The sequence below is a fragment of the Dreissena polymorpha genome, chromosome 1 (genome assembly GCF_020536995.1).
Source record: "Dreissena polymorpha isolate Duluth1 chromosome 1, UMN_Dpol_1.0, whole genome shotgun sequence".
In the NCBI taxonomy this organism is placed as follows: domain Eukaryota; kingdom Metazoa; phylum Mollusca; class Bivalvia; order Myida; family Dreissenidae; genus Dreissena; species Dreissena polymorpha.
In genome coordinates, this window is record NC_068355.1 from 20,178,694 (window position 1) to 20,201,293 (window position 22,600).

Sequence of the window (22,600 nt, forward strand, 5' to 3'; positions counted from 1 at the left end):
GCTTCTTGTGATCTTGGTCAGAAGAGAAGTTAAGCTTCTTGTGTCCTTGACCAGAAGAGAAGTTAAGCTTCTTGTGATCTTTACCAGAAGAAAAGTTAAGCTCAGGGATTTCAATAGATTTTAAAAACCAGTAGTCAATGATCCATGGACTGAAATTTTGAGGAGTCAAATTGAAAAATGGTGGGGTCAATTTTGAAGCACGTTTATTGTGTTTTTGTCTGTATTATTCAATTTTTTAGATAAAAATATGCTCTAAGAGTAACACAATATCTTAAAAATTTATACTGCTTTATTAAATAACAATACCATGATACATAATACAACATATTTTAATGAATTGGTACATTAAATATACTTCCTTATAGTTATAACACATTTAAGTCTTTTAACACATTTAAATAATTTAAGATATGTACCGGTAGTACCTTTTCATCACATATTTATCGTCATTATATTATCATCATCCCTATGATAGCTTTTCTAACAAAACACAATCTAAATGCATGGAACATCTAGTATATCTATTACTGATTATCCGAATACTATACATGTCCGAAATATGTACACTTTGGAATGCCTTACCTTTAGTAGTTTTACTTTAATAATCCAAATTTTTCTTGTTATCGGGTTTAACAAACCTTATCAAATGTTTGTTAAATCCAGTTAATGCTTTCTCCATTATTGAATCGCCATTTCTTGCAATTTGAATCGCCAGCTTTGAATTGAACGCGGGTTGAATTTACAATGTCGAAGGTCATGACGCAGCAATTTAATTCTACTCTGATAATTTATATCTTATCGAGAAAATGTATTTTCTCAATGTTTATGTGTAGTATTTTTACTTGTTAGTGTAAAAAATGAACTGTGATTCCAGTTTATATAAGACGGGTGTTACTCGTAATTATCGGTGGATTAACAACTGACAAAACTCGCTAGACTTCGATCTACTATTGGATTTACGTAATTAATAGACATTTGATCAATATGGTATTTACTTTAATTAATTTTGCCGACTTTCTTTAACCGTGCCGTCTAAAAAGTCTGCAAAAAACTTGCAATTATCGGATGGTCAATCAATTATCACGTAATCACTGCTGCTAATTACCCAGTTAGTGGGCACGCACTATTTAGACAGTGACATGTGTATTGGAAGAGATGAGATAAGATAAACAACGCCCGGGGTATTCCCTCGATTATAGACCGAGTTTCAAATACTGAAACATTAATTTTAATTAGGAGCACAGCGGGATTTATTACCATGGAACTCGAGATGTTAACTGACTAACGCACGGGTCAAATTTTCGACGCGTCAAAATGACGCACAGCAGAAAAAATGGTTGCGTCAAAAATGAGTCATTTTTAATTTGCTTGCGTCAAAACGCAGGATTCTGCGTCTATTGAAATCCCTGTAAGCTTCTTGTGATATTGACCAGAAGAGAAGTTAACTGTTAAGCTTCTTGTGATCTTGACCAGAAGAGAAGTTAAGCGTCTTGTGATCTTGACCAGAAGAGAAGTTAAGCTTCTTGTGATCTTTACCAGAAGAGAAGTTAAGCTTCTTGTAATCAGATATTCCCAAAAGTGCAGGACCGTCGGACCTGACTGAAGTTTTTAAGACAGTCCGGTGCATTATAAAAGAACAGAAATTTATTTATTTCATAGAATTAAAATCTGAAAATAAAAGAGAGCTTAAAAGAAATATCAGCAGTAAAAATTACGTATTTTTGTTAACATTCATAATGTAATCAAAGGTCGTGTTTATTTTGGATACAAAATTAATTGTGACAACAGATCCAACCGGATCTAACCTAACCCTAGCCCTTTTTGGAAAAACCTTAGTTGTATCCAATAAAAAAAAAGGATCAATTGTAGATTCTACAGTAAACAAATCAAAATGTAATGTGCACGCGCACCAAACACTAATGAGTTAATATCATACATGACGTCAGTTTTAACAGTTAAGCGAAAACACATTCTGCAACTCAGATCAAAGTAATCGGGGCATTAACAGTTTGTTCCTCAGATCAAATTTACACCTAATAGTGAATTGATTTATATATCTTTGTGGCCAGTTTGTTGACATTTGTAGCATGATTCTGAGTTGTCATATAATTTGGTGACTGTGAAATAGTTGTCAAGACATTGCAATTTTCGTAATACCTATAGAGTGTTGTGTGCTTTTAAATGTTATTCTGTTTCATTATGTTATTGATATCCCACATGTATTCTGTTGTTTTGAATACTGCGTTAATTCTTAACAAGTATAAACGTGATATTTTTTTTGTAAAAATAATTTATTTACATTCTTGAGTCACTGTCACAGTCACTAACCATTTCCCACTTCAAAGCAAAGTGAAAATGGCTATGTGCAAACAGCATAAAGCCAGAACAGCCTGCAAGTAACTCGCAGTCTGTTCAGGTTTTATACTGTTTGCTGCTCATCAGTATCTAAAGTTTGGAGATGAAGCCTTAAAAACTTGAATCTAGTAAGAAATGTCTTATATTAAATAAAACTTTCTAAGGAACTACAAATGCGTGAAAATACGTATCTAAGTGGTAAAGGGTTGACTATCAACAATGTTTTTTATGCTCCCGAAAATGTTTGGGGAGCATATAGTTGCTAGTCTGTCCTTCCTTACTTCCTTCCTTACTTCGGCCACACTTTTGTTAGCTTCTCATTGCACCTTCACTACTTCACCGATCTCTTACAAATTTGGCATGTATGTACCTTGCATTTTGGGGTACAAAAAAACGGTAAGCGTATTAGTACACTAAACCAAAAAAATGCTCTTAAGCGTATTAGTTCCACTGGAAAAATCACTTAAATACACTTTAAAATACACACAAAAGTGCATTTATACACGCAAAAAGTGTATTATTTGAACAGAAAAATGCACTTGCTTATTTAAATGCGCTTTAAAGCGCATGTTATTGGCACCGTATTTTTTTAAGCAATGGACTTAAGGGATGGACTTAAAATACTTTTGGGAATGTCTGCAAGTTGTTATCGATCTATGTTTCTGCAGGAAATGTATTCACTAACCAATTTATAGACGAATTGTGTCTTCTTATCCCTGTCTGAGTATACAGTCAATAAATGAGGACAATAAAAATGACTCCATCAGCTGCAGAGCAGTGAACAGATGAATTAAAATATATTGAGATAATACTTCTAATTATGTCAAAGAAATGTTAATGTTTGGCAAATTCAAATAAACATTAATAGTCTTTTGAAGCAAACACCCAAAACACAAACAAACAGTTGAAGACAAACTTGAAATCAGTGCAACCAGTATCAACCCATTACACTAAATCAGTGCAACCAGTATTAACCCATAACTTGAAATCAGTGCAACCAGTATTAACCCATAACTTGAAATCAGTGCAACTAGTATTAACCCATAACTTGAAATCATGCAATGAGTATATACCCTGATAACTTGAAATCAGTGCGACCAATATAAATCCATAACTTGAAATCAGTGCAACTAGTATTTACCCATAACTTGAAATCAGTGCAATGAGTATATACCCTGATAACTTGAAATCAGTGCAACCAATATTAATCCATAACTTGACATCAGTGCAAACAGTATTAACCCATAACTTAAAATCATTGCTACCAGTATTAACCCATTACTTTAAATCAGTGCAACTAGTACATATTAACCAATATCTTGAAATCAGAGCAACCTGAGTATTAACCAATACATTAAAATCAGTGCAACTAGTATTAACCCATAAATGAAATAAGTTAAACCAATTTTAACCCATAACTTGAAATCAGTGCAACCAGTATTAACCCATAACTTGAAATCAGTTCAACCAATTTTAACCCATAACTTGAAATCAGTGCAACCAGTATTAACCCATAACTTGAAATCAGTTCAACCAATTTTAACCCATAACTTGAAATCAGTGCAACCAGTATTAACCCATAACTTGAAATCAGTTCAACCAATTTTAACCCATAACTTGATATCAGTGCAACCAGTATTAAACCATAACTTGAAATCATTGCAACCAGTATTAACCCATAACTTGAAATCAGTGCAATCATTATTAATCCATAACTTGAAATCATGGTAACCAGTATTAACCCATAACTTGAAATCAGTGCAACTAGTACGTATTAACCATAACTTGAATTCAGTGCAACCAGTTTTAACCAATAACTTGAAATCAGTGCAACCAGTATTTACCCATAGTTTGAAATGAATGCAACCAGTTTTAAATCATTATGATAATAATGATCATGATAGTGACAATTAGGAGGTGACGATGATGATATTATTTGTCTCATTAACGTTCTTATTTAAAGTCTCTATAACGCTCAAAATCAACGAAAATTTCGTAAAGTATTTTGTAAAATAAAGTTAACACCTAAACAATCAGTGTTCCTTATAGCAATAGCCAAAATTTAAACGCTAGATGTGGTACGATTACATAGATTTTTGTAGATACAAAATGCTTGTTTTAATTTATTTGTGGCCACAATTAATTCCAGCGAATATATCTATTCATACGACACACGAACACCATTTCATTGTTCATGTGTCGTATGAATAGATATGCAAAACAATAATAAAAGCGAGCATTTTGTATCTACAAACATCTATTTTACCAGACCACATCTGACGGTGAAATTTCAGCAATTGCCATAAGGAACACTGATTTTTAATTGGTTAAGTTTAATTTACGTACAATTGTACGAAATTTTTGTTGATTTTGAATAGTAATGTTACTTTAAGTTCATTTGGGATGTGCTCTGTGAAAAGGGGGTTTAATGCATGTGAATAAAGTGTTGTGCCTGTGAAGTCTGAAAAGGCTAATCAGGGAAGACACTTTCTGCTTAAACATGATTTTTGCTAAGAAGAGAAAATCTTTAAATGATAAATACAATAAAAGTGGACTGCATTATAGGCTTACTTGTGACGACACTTGACGCACATGCATTAAACCCCATTTTCACAGAGCACGGTCAATTTATATAAATTTTTTGTGTGAGAATATAAGTAATGGAAAATATCTAAGTATTTAATGTCTGTAAACGTTTGTTTGAATTATCCATACATTTCTGCTTTATAGTCTGCTTTGATAAAGTTTGCATCTTCAGCCAACTTCAACATTAACCCCCGATCACTGGGATTTAAGTCGTCCGTTTACATATGGCGTCGTAGGCAGCAACGGCACATTGACTTTTTTCCCTCACAGGTACCCATTAATACAGCTGGGTGGAGAGGAGTAAGGGTGGGATTAAGTTTTTGCTCAGAAAAATCCAGTGCCCTGAGCGGGATTCGAACCAGGGACCTTCCGATCCCTAGACCAGCATCCTACAACTAGACCACTGTCCCCACATATCAAAACTAATTACAAAAATCAAAATCATTGTGCACTAGAAAGCATTAATGTGTGCAGTATCATACCATTTAGTTCTATAATTTAGTAAACTTGTATTGCCTCTCCCTGACCTTCTTTTGAAGAGTTAATACAAATAGTCTTAATACCTGTAAAAAGCAATGAACACAATATACTGCTCTAGATTTCATTTAACAATAGGATAAACTAGATGTTGGCCAACCTTATTAGTCATGAATGGGTTCTTATTAGCACAATCAATACACATTTTATGTTGTTTAAGAATTTTTACAGGCAGGGGGAAATATATCATAAAATTTATGTGCATTGATCAATTGCATTCACTTTTATAGTCACTAGACAGCTGTTGTTCTTACAAGTTATCTGCTGATAAATCAGGTGAATATTTTTTTAAATGTTAAGAATATTTAAATGTTTTGTTCAAATAGGTTACATAATTAACAGGTTATACCTGTGAAGTGAAACGTTTACATTCACAGATTGTATATCTGAACCCTTTTTGACATAATGAAGGGCTGCTTATGCCATAAACATTGAGAAACGTTGATGTGTTTGTAACGCTTTTACGACGTCACTTGTATTAATTTTTTTTGTATATGAAATGTATTACCATTAAATACTGTGCGTTTATTAAAAACAAAATTATCATAATGTGAAACTGGTTAATCATTTTTCATTACCTGTCAGATAATCCCAACCATGGTAACATTTAATATATTAAAGATTAAATGTTTTAATTGTAATAGTGATAAATTGTAATAATTAAAATAATTAAAATCTAAAAAATTTAAAGTTTTTATGTTTATTGTGTTTGCAACTCAATATTTACTTGTCAAAATGACATATCATATATATATGCATTTAGCAATTTGTTTCCATTGAAACGTCTTTTGTGGTTTCACAAAATGTTTTTAAACCTTTCCCCCATAAAAAGCAAAGTGAAAATGGCTTTTGCAAACAGCATAAAACCAGAACAGCCCTGAGAAACTCGCTACCCATTCAGGTTTTATGCTGTTTGCTGCTCATCAGTAAAGGTTTGAAAAGAAGCCTTTAAAACTTGAATCTAGCAAGAAAGGTCTTTTATTAAATTTAACTCTCTAAGGGACTATAAATGCTTCAAAATTCTTATCTAAGTGGTAAAGGGTTAAAACATATCTGTATATAATCCATCAATTGGTAATGTCTTAGGCAAATGATGTGGTGCATTAAACATTATACTGTTCTTTTATTTCATTGAAAACAAAGTATAAAAATACGTTCTGTATAACATGTTACCATGACAACAAACCATCATCTGTTGCTGTTTAACAGCATATAGTAAGTTTTAAATACTTATGTACATTTTCATAATTTTTATAATGACATAGTATGTACATATATACAGATTCAATTTCTTTGTATAGACAATAGCAAATATTCACATGTATTTTTTATGTTGCCAATTTAGCAACCATAATAAAGCAATATTATTTACAAAACTGTTGTTTTCTTATATTTTATAGATTGTCCTTTAATATAAAAGATTATGTCAAGTTAAGAATCTCACTTTACAAAACTTTCTCTACTGATGCATGAAGCTCCAGACTGTTCAGATGAAATGACCCAGAATAGGAATGATGTAAGGGAAGTAACTGTTGTAGTTCCAGGATGACCCAGAATAGGAATGATGTAAGGGAAGTAACTGTTGTAGTTCCAGGATGACCCAGAATAGGAATGATGTAAGGGAAGTAACTGTTGTAGTTCCAGGATGACCCAGAATAGGAATGATGTAAGGGAAGTAACTGTTGTAGTTCCAAGGACCCAGAATAGGAATGATGTAAGGGAAGTAACTGTTGTAGTTCCAGGATGACCCAGAATAGGAATGATGTAAGGGAAGTAACTGTTGTAGTTCCAGGATGACCCAGAATAGGAATGATGTAAGGGAAGTAACTGTTGTAGTTCCAGGATGACCCAGAATAGGAATGATGCAAGGGAAGTAACTGTTGTAGTTCCAGGACTTTTTCTCTTCTCAGTGTGAAGTCAGGACTGAGCCTTTTAAGTTTGGGAAAAAGAATCATTTAAATAGCTGGTGTGTGAAACGAAAAAGCTTGATTGTAGTATGATTCCAAAGAAATTATTGACTGGGAAAAGTCGTTAAATGTGATTCTGTTATATAAGGTGAAACACCCAGTGCATACACTGTAACTCCAATATAACGCTGATGACGGGGTCCAAGCCGCGCAACAGCAATATAAACGGACAGCGTTTTAAGTTTTGAGCTTATTTATTTAAGGGGGCTATAAAAACAGGTATAGTAAAGCCTGTAATATAGGTCCTGTGTATTGTCATGCTGTGTTGTCATCCGCAAATACATGCATATAAACCGAATCGAACGATAACAGTATACCGCTTTTCTAATGTGCACATTAATCCGATAATCCAATATCATTACAACATCAATTACAAAAAAATAATGTTAAACATTTATGACAAGAAATATGTTTACGAATTTCATAAACAAATTCATATGCCTACGCCATTTTACAGAAAAAAATAGTACAGTGCATTATGGGACACAGCTTTCATTGAACGAGCGAATTTAAATTTAGATTGAATGCAATACGATACATGTACAAAGAAATGTTTTATTACGTCATATATTAACGCAGCATGTAAAAAACGTGCTTTCCGAGGACTCTCTGATAACGGGCAAATATTTAAGTGCATCGATCTCTGTTAACTATTACACTGCGTTAGCATGTAAATAAATCGTCAGGATTTTTAAATTTATTTTTCTTATACGTACTGAAACATTAAACATACACAAAGATCTTTTATTTATCAAGCATGTATTGCATATAATAAACGATAACACACTACAGCCATAGTTTATACAATGAAATACAATACACGATAAATACAAAACATAAACAGGTAATCGTTTAAAATAGCTTTAATTTGATAATGATCCCGCTTGCACTTGCCTTATTGAAATTAGTGCACCGAACCACTCTGATAGGGAATACATGTAATAAACACGCACTGGCGAGTTTTTACACCTTTATTGACATTACACAACAGATTAACACCAATAAGCTGTCAAGCGTCGTTTAACCTCTAATTGATTAAAATCAGTTAAACGGACGGATAAAGCAATCAAGCTGTGATCGCCAGCTTCTTTGAATTTTCTGAAAATACATGAAGTTGCATAACATGGATTTGAATCAGAAATGGAAGGTTGGAGAAAAAACAGGATCCATGGACACCCCGGGTTATATTGGACACAGCGTTATAATTACGGGCCGCACTATATTGGAGCTACAGTGTACATGTACCAAATATGCAAACACTTACACAGGTGTACACCATGACTTGTGCTGAATGTTTATGTGTCAGTAGTTAATCGTGCATCTCATTATTATTGGTGGCAAATTCATTCAGTTCAATGAATTACTTTCTGGATGGCGTGTTGTACTTAAATTACCTTGAAGAATTAAGTATTTTTAAAACTACAAACAATGCATTTAGGACAGGGCTTATTGTCTTTGTATAAAAGAATCATCAACTATAGAAAATAACTGTTTGTTATAGGGTTTAATTGTATTTTATAATATAACCAATCTTGTTTTATATAATGCTTTTCTGAGGTTTGTAGTAAAATATCAGCAAGTTTGAAACAGTGAAAATAAAAACAGGCACAATTAACAATATGTTTTACTTTTTTTTTTTTTAAATCATATAGTTGGTTGACAACCTTACATTATTTTAAAGCAAAATTTGTCTGCTCAACTCTTTTGAAATGTACGTAAATAAAGCATTAATATTTATTCTCTGTTTGAAACAGTTAATGAGTTATACCTGTAGATTATACAAATGTCAAATACAAATTAATTGGCTAATAGTGGGTTTATATTTGTAGAGCTAAATATAATAAAAGCATTAACTTCAAACCCTTCCCATCTGAAAAATAATTTGTTGTTTATTTTAATTCTAACGTTCATAGTAATCCTTTAAGAAGAACTTTAAGTTGTCTTACGTATTTAGTATAAACAAGACAGCCGGAACAAAAATGATACATAATTATACATTTTTAGTTGTTTTTGAAAATGATGTTTAAATCACCTTAGTTAAAATGCAAATACTAGGTTATTACGCAGTGTTTTATATGAGTCTTGCACTGTTTGCAGACTATTCGAGGACGCTGTGAGGGCAAGTGTGACATCAATGTGGAGTCAAGGTCATTCTGCAAGCGCTGTCGTCTCGCAAAGTGCTTCACCATAGGCATGAGGAAAGACATGATCTTGGGTAGGTGATGCTATTTCGTACAAGAATAGTATGTTTTTATGAATTGGAGAGTTGATGTTCCCCATCCCCCCTTGTCCAGTGAAATCAATAGAACGTTAGAATATTGAAAAAGTTTTAGTCATCTGTCAAGACATATTTCTTTAAATTGCCATACTAGATTAAGCGCATGTTAAATCAGTTACATTTTGAAAAAGTCTGTTAGCATGTCACATTCTTGAATTATTTTGAAGCAAAGAAATCAGATGAAAACTTCAAAGAGTGATTAAAAAAAAGAGATCTGTTACAGGTTCAGATCACAAAGTGCTTAGGGTGAGTTATTGTGATCACCCTGTGTCCAGCACTGACGATGTGTTGTGTTCATTGCTAACTTTTAGCTTGTTACCACTCTAGAGGCCACATTTTTTATACCCCGCCAGAGGAGGAGGGATATTTTTTGGCGTTGTCCGTCCGTCCGGCACTTTTGTGTCCGGAGCCATATCCATCTTGGAGGTGCTTTGGCGGATTTCATTGAAACTTGGTATGAGTATATATATGCATTAGAGGATGATGCATGCCATATGACATTGTACACCATCTGTTAAAAACAGAGTTATGACCCTTTGTATCTTGAAAAAATGCTTTTTACTATAGGCACTTTTGTGTCCGGAGCCATATCTTGGAAGTGCTTTGTCGGATTTCATTGAAACTTGGTATGAGTATATATATGCATAAGAGGATGATGCACGCCAAATGGCATTGTACACCATCTGTTAAAAACAGAGTTATGGCCCTTTGTTTCTTGAAAAAATGCTTTTTACTATAGGCACTTATTTACTATAGGCACTTATGTGTCCGGAGCCATATCTTGGAAGTGCTTTGGCGGATTTCATTGAAACTTGGTATGAGTATATATATATGCATAAGAGGATAATGCACGCCAAATGGCATTGTATAGAATCTGTTAAAAACAGAGTTATGGCCCTTTGTATCTTGAAAAAATGCTTTTTACTATAGGCACTGTCCGGAGCCATATCTTGGAAGTGCTTTGGCGGATTTCATTGAAACTTGGTATGAGTATATATCCCGCGCCAGAGGCGGAGGGATATTGTTTTGGCGCTGTCCGTCCGTCTGTCACTTTTGTGTCCAGAGCCATGTCTTGGAAGTGCTTTCGCGGATTTCATTGAAACTTCGTATGAGTATATATATGGATAAGAGGATAATGCACGCCAAATGGCATTGTACACCATCTGTTAATAATGGAGTAATGGCCCTTTGTATCTTGAACAAATGCTTGTTTGAGTGTCAAATATAATACTCTTGTGTCCAGAAGCATATAGGAGGGGGATATCAATTCAACGAATTTGCTTGTTTTTATCTGATCTGGACAATTTCTAGGACATGTTTGAATGTTGGTCACATATGATTTAAAACAAGGTAACAAGGTCAAATCGAATAAAAACCAAGTTACAACTCAAGCAGATAAATTTATGAGTCAATCTTGATGGATCTAAGCCACAAATGCTATTTCTTGGCCCAGTTTGAATCCGGAGTACACACAAAAAATACATTGCTACTTTGAAGATCAGGCCTTTGCATCGAAGGTAAAAAAACAGCATTTATGTCAGACCTCTTTAAAAACATATGTTGGAATTCATGCAGGGGTTGTACATGTATTAATCCTAATACCCTCGTCACACCAGACTGGCTTCCTATACTGCGTCCTTACGGCGACCCAGGTCACAGTGAGGACACCCTAGACGACTGGAGGAATGCAGTAAGGACACAAGAGGACGCAGTGAAGACGCCGTAAATTGCTCAGGACACAGAAGATGATAATTGACTGCAAGGCGACCGTACGGCGACTTTATTGGGACTTTAGTACATCCTTTGTACGTCTATTGCGTCCTCAGAACGAATGCCATATGGCATCCTAACTGTGACTTCATTGCGTCCTTACAGAGTCTATTGCGACCCTACTACGACTATGGCGTTCCTACTGCGACCCCAGTGCAACTTTAGGGACTTATTAAGGATGCCATGAGGACGCGCAGAATGCCATAAACCAGGAAGCTGGTGTGACGGGAAGGCAAACAGCATTTTTACCAAAAAAGTCATTCGCGTCTTAACTAAGACAATCAGAAATTTCCAGAAACACAGTCTTAAGTCGCCGTAAGGAAGCCAGTCCGTTGGGACGGGACTATTATGGATAGGTCCAGTTTATATGATAACATCAGGGTGGTTGGTTTGCAGAAAATGCCTGTATTTGTCTGGGGAATAAATGTGTCCAAAATGGTTTGTTATAAGTGATCATCAGGATCAGACTGAGTATTGTGCCTAAGAACCAGTTCAAAGGTCAAGATTAAAATCCAAGGTCAATTTCAAGATAATTATTAAATTGTAAGAAAATAGCTTTTTGACAACTTGTGCAGAGCCTACATTTGTTAAGCATGGATTAAATTAAATGAAACAGAATGTTGCGCACAAGAACCAGGTCCTTTTGGTCCAAGGTCATGATTGAAGGTCAAAGACGGATTAGAAAAAAAGTGTGTTTGCACTCTGTAAGCATATTAAACTTCATTCAGAGTGGATTAATTTTCAAGTAACTTAATTAGCATAAGCAATAAGAATAAGAAGTGTTGTGAGCAAGAACCAGGTCATTACATCAGTGTCAAGGGAACTATTCAAGTTTAAAGGTTAACTTTCAAATTTAGTACTTATCCATTAACTTTAGACAGTGACCTGCATGGGTAATATGGAATGCGAAAAACCGATCCCTTGGTCTTAACCCTTTCTCACTGAGAAGCAAAGTGAAAATGGCTATGTGCAAACAGCAAAAAACCAGACCAGCCTGTGAGTAACTCACAGTTTGCTCAGATTTTATGCTGTTTGCTGCTCATCAGTATCTTAGGGTTGAAAAACTAAGGAGTACTTAGACTTTTTCCGGTGGTGAACTTTGTTCAACATGGATTATGTTTTTCCAAATAACTATCATGATTTTTTTTTCAATATGCTGAGATAGGGTGTCTCATGCAAGAATCAGGTCACTAGGTCAAGGTAACAAATCAAGGTCAACTGTTAAAAAATTTGCTCAACAAATAAAGGATATTAAAATAACTGAAGTTACAAGCATAGAGTCACACACCATAAGTATAACAGTGTTCTCCATAAAAATTTGAGTAGCTAGTTATATTTTCAAAGTAGCCAGCTACTAAAAACTAAAACTGACTTTTTTTGCGCTGTTTTGAATTGATATTTTGGGGAAAAGTAGCTGACGCCAATACTGTTGGTAACTGGTGAAATTTTCGGCTGCCAGTGCTTACAGAGAACACCTAGTATATTATAACCTAGATGGAATACAATTGAAGGTCAAAGGTAAAATAAAAGAAATCAATTCAGACTTTATATTTAAAGTGTATTTTGTGATAATTGCATTCTTTTTAATGTGTTAGTTGCTTCTCAGTTCACATGATTGTATATCTCTTTATTATACATTCAGAATTGGCAATCAAATAAATATGCTTTTACTACAAACAATAAGCAAAATATTATGCTTTAAAGGGGCCTTTTCACAGATTTTGGCATATTTTGAAGTTTGTCATTATATGCTTTATATTGATAAATGTAAACATTGGATCTTAAAAGCTCAAGTAAAAAATCAAGAATAAAATATAAAAAAAGGAAAAAAAGAGTCTTGGAGTTAGTCTGAAGTAAAAACGTATTAGCCCTCTCGGCTATTCTGCCGATTATACAAAGTTTAAGTATTTTATACCTTATATAAGCAATCTTTGTAGTTTCGTGAATTTAAATGACAACAACAGAACTCTCCAAATTATTCAATCGTTTCGCGTTGCAACGCTTTATAATTTTTACGTTTTCAAATCGTCAAAAAATACATATAATGGCTATATTAGACTATGGTAAATGTTCAGTAATACTGTTTCCTCACAAATATCATAACTTAAACGAAAATTTGCGAATCTGAAACAACTTTTTTCAATTTTGTCAATTTACCAAACCGTGAAAAGATCCCTTTAATCTTAGAAAGTACATTCTCTGAAATACACTTTTAACAACAAACTTCCTTTTCAGATGTGAAAATGTGTCACTGTCCATTGTCAGACTTTGTAAAAAATTATTATTATAATGGTAAATTCCATTTGGCTAGACAGTATTGTCCATGTTTAATTGCATAGAAAAGCACATCTAAAGCCTCTTTAATGTCCAGACAGAAGCAATTTAGAGATTTCGCGTTGCTTCAGAAATATGCTGATTACAACTATTTATAGCATTCAACAGCCACTACTTATTGTTTGTAATAGACCTTATGTGGAGCTGAAATAATTGCCTGGTGCAAAGCTGTAAAAAAAAATCCTATCTTAAACGGTTATTCAGCTGTTTGTGGATAGGCGCTTACTCAATTAAGACCAATCATAACTTCCAGGCCTTGGTTATCTTGGAACCAGTCGCCTGTAAGTAGTCACTGATGAGATCAGAGTGACAGAACAAGTGTGTGTGTGTGATAAATTGGTTCTTTCATTTTTACGTAATTGAGAGTGACATCCTAGTTTTCATATGATGCTAGCTGGCAAGGAAAATTCTTCTCCATAATCTTATTAGTCAATCAGGGAAGACTGGCAGCCGAAAACACAAGATTTATATTATGACTGTAATTGTCTCAGACCAATACTGACCTATCTCAACAACCAAAAAACTGTAGGTAAAACAAACAAAAAATAGTTTGTATGCCCCCGGATCGAATGATCGGGGTCATATTGTTTTTCGCCTGTCTTTCATTCTGTCCCAAAACTTTAACCTTGGTTAAAGTTTTGCGATAACTTTTGCAATATTGAAGATAGCAACTTGATACTTGGCATACATGTGTATCTCATGAAGCTGCACATTTTGAGTGGTGAAAGGTCAAGGTCATCCTTCAAGGTCAAAAGTAAAAAATATAATCCAAGGGAAGTAATTAGCTTTAAAAGGGAGATAATTTCTAAAGCTGCAAAATTATATATTGAAATTTTATTTCAAAGCGGCGCAATAGGGGCCATTGTGTTTACGACAAACACATCTCTTGTTAAACTAGATAAAAGGTTTGGGGTATACTTGGTAAATTTTCTAACTAAAACAAGTTCTCTTTGCTGGGTTACTAAATTGCTATAATTAAGCAATTAAATAATAAAGTCTATGCCTTCCACGAGGATGAAATCATCAGACATCATACATGAAGTATAATTTTCAGTCTTTAACCCTTTACCACTTAGATACGCGTTTTTACGCATATTTAGTCCTTTATAAAGTTACATTAAATTAAAGGCCTTTCTTACTAAGATAAAAGTTTTAAAGGCCTCATTTCCAACCCTTAGATAATTATAATGATGAGCAGCAAACAGCATAAAACCTGAACAGACTGAGAGTTACTCGCATTCTTTATGGTTTTATGCTGTTTACACATAGCCATTTTCACTTTGCTTCTGAGTGGGAGAGGGTTAAATGAAGACACATGATTTATACAGAATACATGAGAACTGTTATTTGTAGCTAGAATTTTAAACTCTGTGAACAGTCGAATTATGAATTGTGCGTTTCATATCACAAATTTAATTATTGGCGTTTGAAAATTCGTACATGGGAATATTTCATATTTCAAAGTACAATATATTCATTATATGGATATGACCACACAAATAATATCCGATCCTTTTATCCATTTTTCACATGTCTTATGCATAAAGAGAGATGTTTCTTTACAGTGATGTCTGTACTTTCATCAATCATAATTGAAAAAAACTCTGATTTAGAAATTTCTCAAACAGTATCTCTCCTAATAACACTGCAGATACACTCCTGAATGTCTGTAATTGTATCCCAACTCAAGTTTTGATACTTTACATTCTAGAACCATTAATTTTCTGTAACTCAAGCAAGCTGTTTATTTTTACAGAAGGGAGTTCTTCAATAGCAGCATAATACACTGTCCGAAATAATTTCATATCTTCATCATCTAGTCTGTAACCTCAGGTTCCTTTTCATCTTCTGAGATGTCAGAACATTCATTGACTGCATTTGTCAGTTCTTTCTCAGCAGTTTGATGCTCATTGGACTTATTTTGTCTATCAATACTGTTCCTTTGAATGTTTGTAGAACTTTCATTGGCCTAGATACTTTAAATGGCACCTTTTTATCAGTGCAGATTTTACAGGTCGGTCTTATTTCTGGGCCTTCTTTATTAATGATCAGCAAATGGTAATTTTCTTTTCATGATTTCAGAGTTTTGTCTGACAATTTTTCTCCAGATGTTTTGTGTTTTTTCCCGATTGTTCAATGGCTGTTACAATCGCCTATAATTGTTTTTACAATACTGGAAGTATCATGAGAACTATCTCTATTTACATATTTTAATATAGATATAATTCAAAAGGAGCTGCTGTTATGATGTCCTTTTTTTGCACCGAGAGCACAATGTGCCACCATTTTGATTCCAAGGTTCTTTTGATTGACTTTTGATTTAAAGGTTAACTTACACTAAACACATAACTGGATTATTGGTTAAACAGGTAACGTACTTTAATTGATTGAAAATACGTATTAAGATTTGTAATGTGTAATTTTACGCACTGGTCTGATTTTTATGCCCCCTTTCGAAGGGAAGGGGGTATTTTGTTTTCGCACTTTCTGTCTGTAAGTCAGTCAGTCTGTCTGTCAGTCTGTCTGTCACACTTTTCGTGTCCGCTTTCTAATTCAAATAGTTTTCATCCGATCTTTACCAAACTTGGTCAGAAGTTGTATCTAGACAATATCTAGGTCAAGTTCGAATATGGGTCATGCTGGGTCAAAAACTAGGTCACGGGTCAAAAAAACAAATCGAAGGAAAGTAATAAGCTTTAAATGCACATAATTATCTGAACTGCCAAATTATATATTCCTGTTAAATAAATCAATGCAGCGCAGTAGGTGGCATTGTGTTTCTGACAAAAACATCGTGGTAAAAGGTCAAGGTCATCCTTCAATGTTTTAGATCAAAAATACAAATCCAAGGGAAGTAATAAGCTTTAAAGGGAGATAATTATTCAATATTGAACATAGCAACTTGATATTTGACATGCATGTGTATCTCATGGAGCTGCACATTTTGAGTGGTGAATCTACAGTCACGGTAGTGGCTTTTAATTATTTGCTACTTAAAATAGATAGTGGCTTTTAATTATTTGCTACGAAAAATAGAGATTTGTTAGAGACAATTATTTTCAAGGGAAGTAATTTATATAGGCCTTGGTTGTCAGTGATGTCTGACTTGGGCATTTTTGACTGTCAACAGACCCCCCCCCCCCCCCAGTTGGATTGGACAAAATCCAAGGGAAGTAATAACCTTTAAAGGGAGATGCTTTCTACACCTGCCAAATGATAAACAGAAATTAAATTTCATAGCGGCGCAGTTTGGGGCATTGTGTTTCTGACGAACACATATATTGTTAAAGCGTTTTTTTTATTTTTTCAATGCGTAGATACGCAGATACGCATCTTATCTGGAGCTCTTGTTATGGGCCTCTAGAACAAGCCTGGAAGGAGGTCACGGGTTCAATCCCCACTCGAGGAGAAGACACCAAGTATAGGTTATAAGCCCAGGAAACAGACTCGAGAGCGTTTCTATAAGCCTAAGGCTTTCGATGCAATCAAGCTACATGTAAAATAAATGGGTTACAACTAAACTAACAAGCCTGGAATTCTGCCTGCCAAAGACATATAAGAGAAAGGGGTGGCAAATGTCATCAGAGGTATGAAGTATGTACGCTTGCTTGCAGAGTGTAAACAAGTACCCTGATTGCATCAAATATAAAGGCAGCATTCAGAAAGTCTGGTGTATTTCCTTTAAATCCAAATGTGATATTCTTGTTAGATCTGGCTCCATCAACAGCTTTAAAATAACGACTCAACTCAAGTTGTTCCTGAAAATTCAGATGAATCATTTTTTCAAACAAAAGGTGGTGGATAATAAAAAAATGTTTACCAGAACAAAACAAGGAATACCCTTAGTTAAGCTGTAGGAGACAGAGCTATAACAGAATCGCCAGTTGTTGGCTCAATTAAGTTTCACTTGAAGTCACATTTGCAACCAGTGTACAGATGTAGAACAGTTTATTTTATGCTTTCCGGTGGTTTATAGAGAAATATCAGTGAAATAAAACTGGTATTCCACTGTTTTAAACAGTGAAAAATAACAGTGAAAAATATCGATATTTGTCACTGTTTTACAGTGAAATGACATCAATTCTTTCAACGAAATGACGTCATGAATCCAGCGAAAGTATCCAGTTTAACTCATTTACAATGTAAATAAACGGTGAAAAAAGCATAAAATAAAAAGAAAATTTGTTGGATTCGATGGAATATCGTTTTTATTTCACTCGAGATCATAGAAAATATATATTTTCACTCGTGGCTGCGCCACTCGTGAAGATATTATTTTCTATGATCACTCGTGAAATAAAATCGATATTCCATCGAATCCAACAAATATCCTCTATGTATCATCTCTTCGGCTGTACCCAGTACCTCAGCCCCCAGTTGAAGAGGTGGTCAGCTCCGACCTTTTTGCAGAGTCTGACAAGTGCATGCTCTTCTATCACGCTTGCACTGACAAGAAGATTTCCTAGATTAACATAATTGTCAGGTGGGGTTGTTGTGGTTTGTGTCAAAGATTGGTACATTTGACATTTTGTACACAAATCTAAGTACTAAGGCGGGGTGACCTTTGCTTTGCCCTTAGTGTAATCAAGGAATTTATTCAATGACATGCATTCTAGCAAAACACATATGTCAGAAAATAGTGCTGTCAGTTGACTTGATACTGAAATGAAATGTATCAGGAAGGGATGTATTTACGCATAGCTTAGAGATGCGTTAGAACTGTAAGAACCTTTTTCGGCGTAGCTGTATAACGTCACTTTTGACCTTAGGTGACCGTTAATCATCATTCATAAAAATGCCCGCGGCTAGACACAGATGAATACACTTCATTTAGTCCATTGGCTGATTTGAGAAAACCACTTGAACATTGGAAACATGACCACGTCTTTCTAACACTGTTTTACTGCGTGTTCAGCATGAAACAATTTTTTCTCTTAGGAAAAGGCATGATAGATAGAATAGTTTTACACTCAACTGTTCACATAAATATAGTTTGTGCGTACACCTTCTTCTTACAAGCAACACAATATTTCATGAAAAATACGGGTAAATGCCTGTTCAGCATGAATTTACTTTTTCTTTTATAAAATGGCATGAGGGATAGAACAGTTTCACGCGCAATTCACTACATCCACACAGTTTACATTTAGAAGATTGTCAGCCCCATAGCGTTTGTACTTAAAGGCTGTGTTCTCATATTTAATTATTACTACCGTATTGCATTCTGTGATCACGTATAGTTTAGATCATATAAATATTGTTGTTTCCTATCCTGATTTTAGTTTTGATCAAAATATGTTAATTGTTTTCGAAACACCTATAAAAACATGTAAAAGTATAAAGCTTTGAACAATCCGTCGTTCCAGCAGTGAAATTGTTACCTCACTTTAATGCATAGCATTCCATCTCGCAAGGTATATAAAGTTCAGTTCGCGGTCTTTTCAAGACTCATTTCATAAACTCTATTGCATTAATCCGGTGAACATGGCCGGAAATATCTTAACTGCAGATATTTGGTGATATAATTACAGTATGTCAATAAAAGATTATGTTCAATAATTCCATGATAGGTTTTTAATTAATTTAATAAGAATTATTCCACTATAGAGACCAATTTGTTAAGCATGAGCGCGATGATTCAAGATACTATTTACAAAAGAATCAGAACTATGTCCGAAAACCCACGTCAACATGTCTGTTCTAAGAACGCGCATTAATATTTCAAATATGTACAGTTGATTGGTGTGTGGCCATTGACTCTTATATTTTCATTTAATTTTCATTCTTCTTGTGTATTTCTGTTATATATATGTATAGATATATGGTCAATGATATCAAATAATGCGAAATAAGCCACTAAATCTGGCGCAACGCAATATTTGCATGTGATGCTTCTAAGAACTGCGCAGAAAAAGGCATTTGCTGTCTCATTGATGAAACTCTTTATATTTCATCAACCAAAACCACAATCAACGCGGTATATCTTTTTTAAAGATATTTCTTGTTGATACTTATTGTAAGAACGTGTATGTGGATGTTGCTACATGTCAAGTTGTTCACGATTTGTTTTAACAATGTCAGAACAGAACATTATAGTTTATTCGACTTAGGCATACATACAGCTCAATGTCAAGTTTATTAATTGTTCAGTCTATGCAAACATTAGTCAACCTGCATTTTTATTTAAAAAACAACATATTTCTAAATGATTCCAGGTTGACGAACTGAAACTATGATAATCAGTATACGTTTTGCTTGAATGTTGGATTTCTGCAGAACTTCGAAATAATAGAATGCACATGTAAATGCCATTCAAGTTATATGTGTAATCATTACCTGTTATCATTTACATTTAAAGATAAACTATATGGCCAAAAATGATTAAATTAATGGCATTGTTTTTATGCCCCTGGATCGAAAGATTGGGGGTATATAACTTTTGGCCTGTCTGTCATTGTATGTGTGTGTGTGTCCCAAAACTTTAACCCAAAACTTTAACCTTCTTCATAACTTTTGCAATATTGAATGTAGCAACTTGATATTTGGCATGCATGTGTATCTCATGGAGCTGCACATTTTGAGTGGTGAAAGGTCAAGGTCATCCTTCAAGGTCAAAGGTCAAAAAAAATATTCAAAGCGGTGCATTAGAGGACATTGTGTTTCTGACAAACACATCTCTTACTTTGCACTTAAAAGTACGAAGGGAAATTATTTCAAAGATTAGGTGCCTGTTATGTTCCTAACCAACTTTAATTTAATCAAGGAATAATTATACACCCCACATTAAATATCTTATTGCCACTTTATACGCTTAAGTGGAAATTGTTGAATGCATTTAAATGTTATGCTTCATTATGGTTGAGACAACTGTTAAGAAATTTGGTATAAAAGTTAAGAATATTGAACATGAAACAGTGTTTGTTTGCATTCGAAATCAGGTCACGTAATTGGACCCATTCACAATTTTTTTTAGCTCACCTGAGCACAACGTGCTCATGGTGAGCTTTTGTGACCACCTTTTGTCCGTCGTCTGTCTGTCGTCAACATTTACATTGTGAACACTCTAGAGGCCTCATTTATTGTCCGATCTTCATGAAACTTGGTCAGAACATTTGTCCTAATGATACCTCGACTAAGTTCGAAAGTGGGTCAAAAACTAGGTCACTAGGTCAAAAAAAAAGAAAAACCTTGTGAACACTGTAGAAGTCACATTTGATACCCAATCTTCATGTAACTTTGTCAAAAGGTTTGTCTTAATGATATGTTGGTTGAGTTCAAAAATGGTTTGGGTCCATTGAAAAAACATGGCCGCCAGGGGGCGGGGCAGTATTCTCTATATGGCTAAACAGAAACCTTGTGAACACTCTTGAAGTCACAATTTTTGCCCAATAATCATTAAACGTGGTCAAAACATTGGTTTCATTGATATCTCGGACGAGTTCGAAAATGGTCCAGATTGGTGAAAAAACATGGCCGCCAGGGGGGCGGGGCAATTTTCTCTATATGTATAAAGTGAAAACATATGAACACTCTAGAAGTCACTTTTTTGGTCAAATCTTCATGAAATTTGGTCAGAACATTTGTTTTCTGGATATGTCGGTTAAGTTCGAAAATGGTTTGGATTGTTAAAAAAACATGGGGGGGCTTTTTCCTTATGTTTATATAGTAAAAAAAGCTTGTGAACACTCTAGAAGTCACATTTTTTGTCCAATCATCATGAAACTTGGGCAAAATATTTGTTTTATTAGCTCTACTGGCCATAGGCCAGAAGAGCTTATGGTATGTCATGGTGTCTGTCTGTCTGTGTGAGTGTGTGTGTGCGTTAGACTTTCTCTTGTTTATTCGATAAAGTCCACATTTTTCATCTGATTCTTTTCAAACTTGTTCAGTGTGTTGATATTAATGAGGACTCCAACCCTATAGAAAATGGGTTGCATCAGAGTAAAAAGTCAAGAATTATCTCCCCTTGAATTTGAGAAAATTGTGAAATAAGGCTTGTTTACGCAATAAAGTCAACAGTTTTCATCCAATCATTTCCCGACTTGCACAGTGTCTTTATCTGAATGATGAGTCATACCCTATTGAAACGAGCAATATTGGAGTTATAAGTCCAGAATTATCTCCCCTTGAATTTTAGAAAAAAATGAAAATCTTTAACATTTTGCCATAACTTTTGCAATATTGAAGATAGCAACTTCATATTTGGCATGCATGTGTATCTCATGGAGCTTCTCATTTTGAGTGGTGAAAGGTCAAGGTCATCCTTCAAGGTCAAAGGTCACAAAAAAAATCAAAGCCGCGCAGAAGGGGACATAGTGTTTATTTGAATAGCGGTCGCAGATTTCGAAACGTGAACACGGACCCCCAAGTTAAAAAATTTCATGCCCATGGGAAGGTGTTGTCCAGATAACCATTTATACCAAATATGAAATTAATATCTGAAGGGATACAGTAGGTATGAACCTTTTTTGAATCGGGGTTGCAGATTTCGAAACCGGAACGCTGACCTCAAGTTCAAGGTCACAGGGGGAAAAAAATTGTATGCTCATGGAAAGGTGTTGTCTAGATACACATGCATACCAAATATGAGAGCAATATCTGAAAGGACACAGTAGTTATGCGGCTTTTTCGAATCGCGGTCGCATATTTTGAAACGTGAACGCTGACCTCAAGGTCAAGGTCACAGGGGTGTAAAATTACAAGCAGCTGTTGTCTAGATACACATGCATACCAAGTATGAAAGCAATATCTCAAGGGAAAAATCGTGGTCGAA

General features: G+C 34.5%; 1 protein-coding gene across 1 annotated transcript in view; it reads left to right on the forward strand.

Moving 5' to 3' along the window:
• LOC127873191 (nuclear receptor subfamily 1 group I member 2-like) overlaps positions 1-22,600 on the forward strand; it is a 136,878-nt gene that overhangs the window by 111,750 nt on the left and 2,528 nt on the right. The window contains 1 exon segment of the mRNA XM_052416934.1: positions 9,543-9,660. Within this exon segment, the coding sequence (XP_052272894.1) occupies positions 9,543-9,660 (118 nt within the window).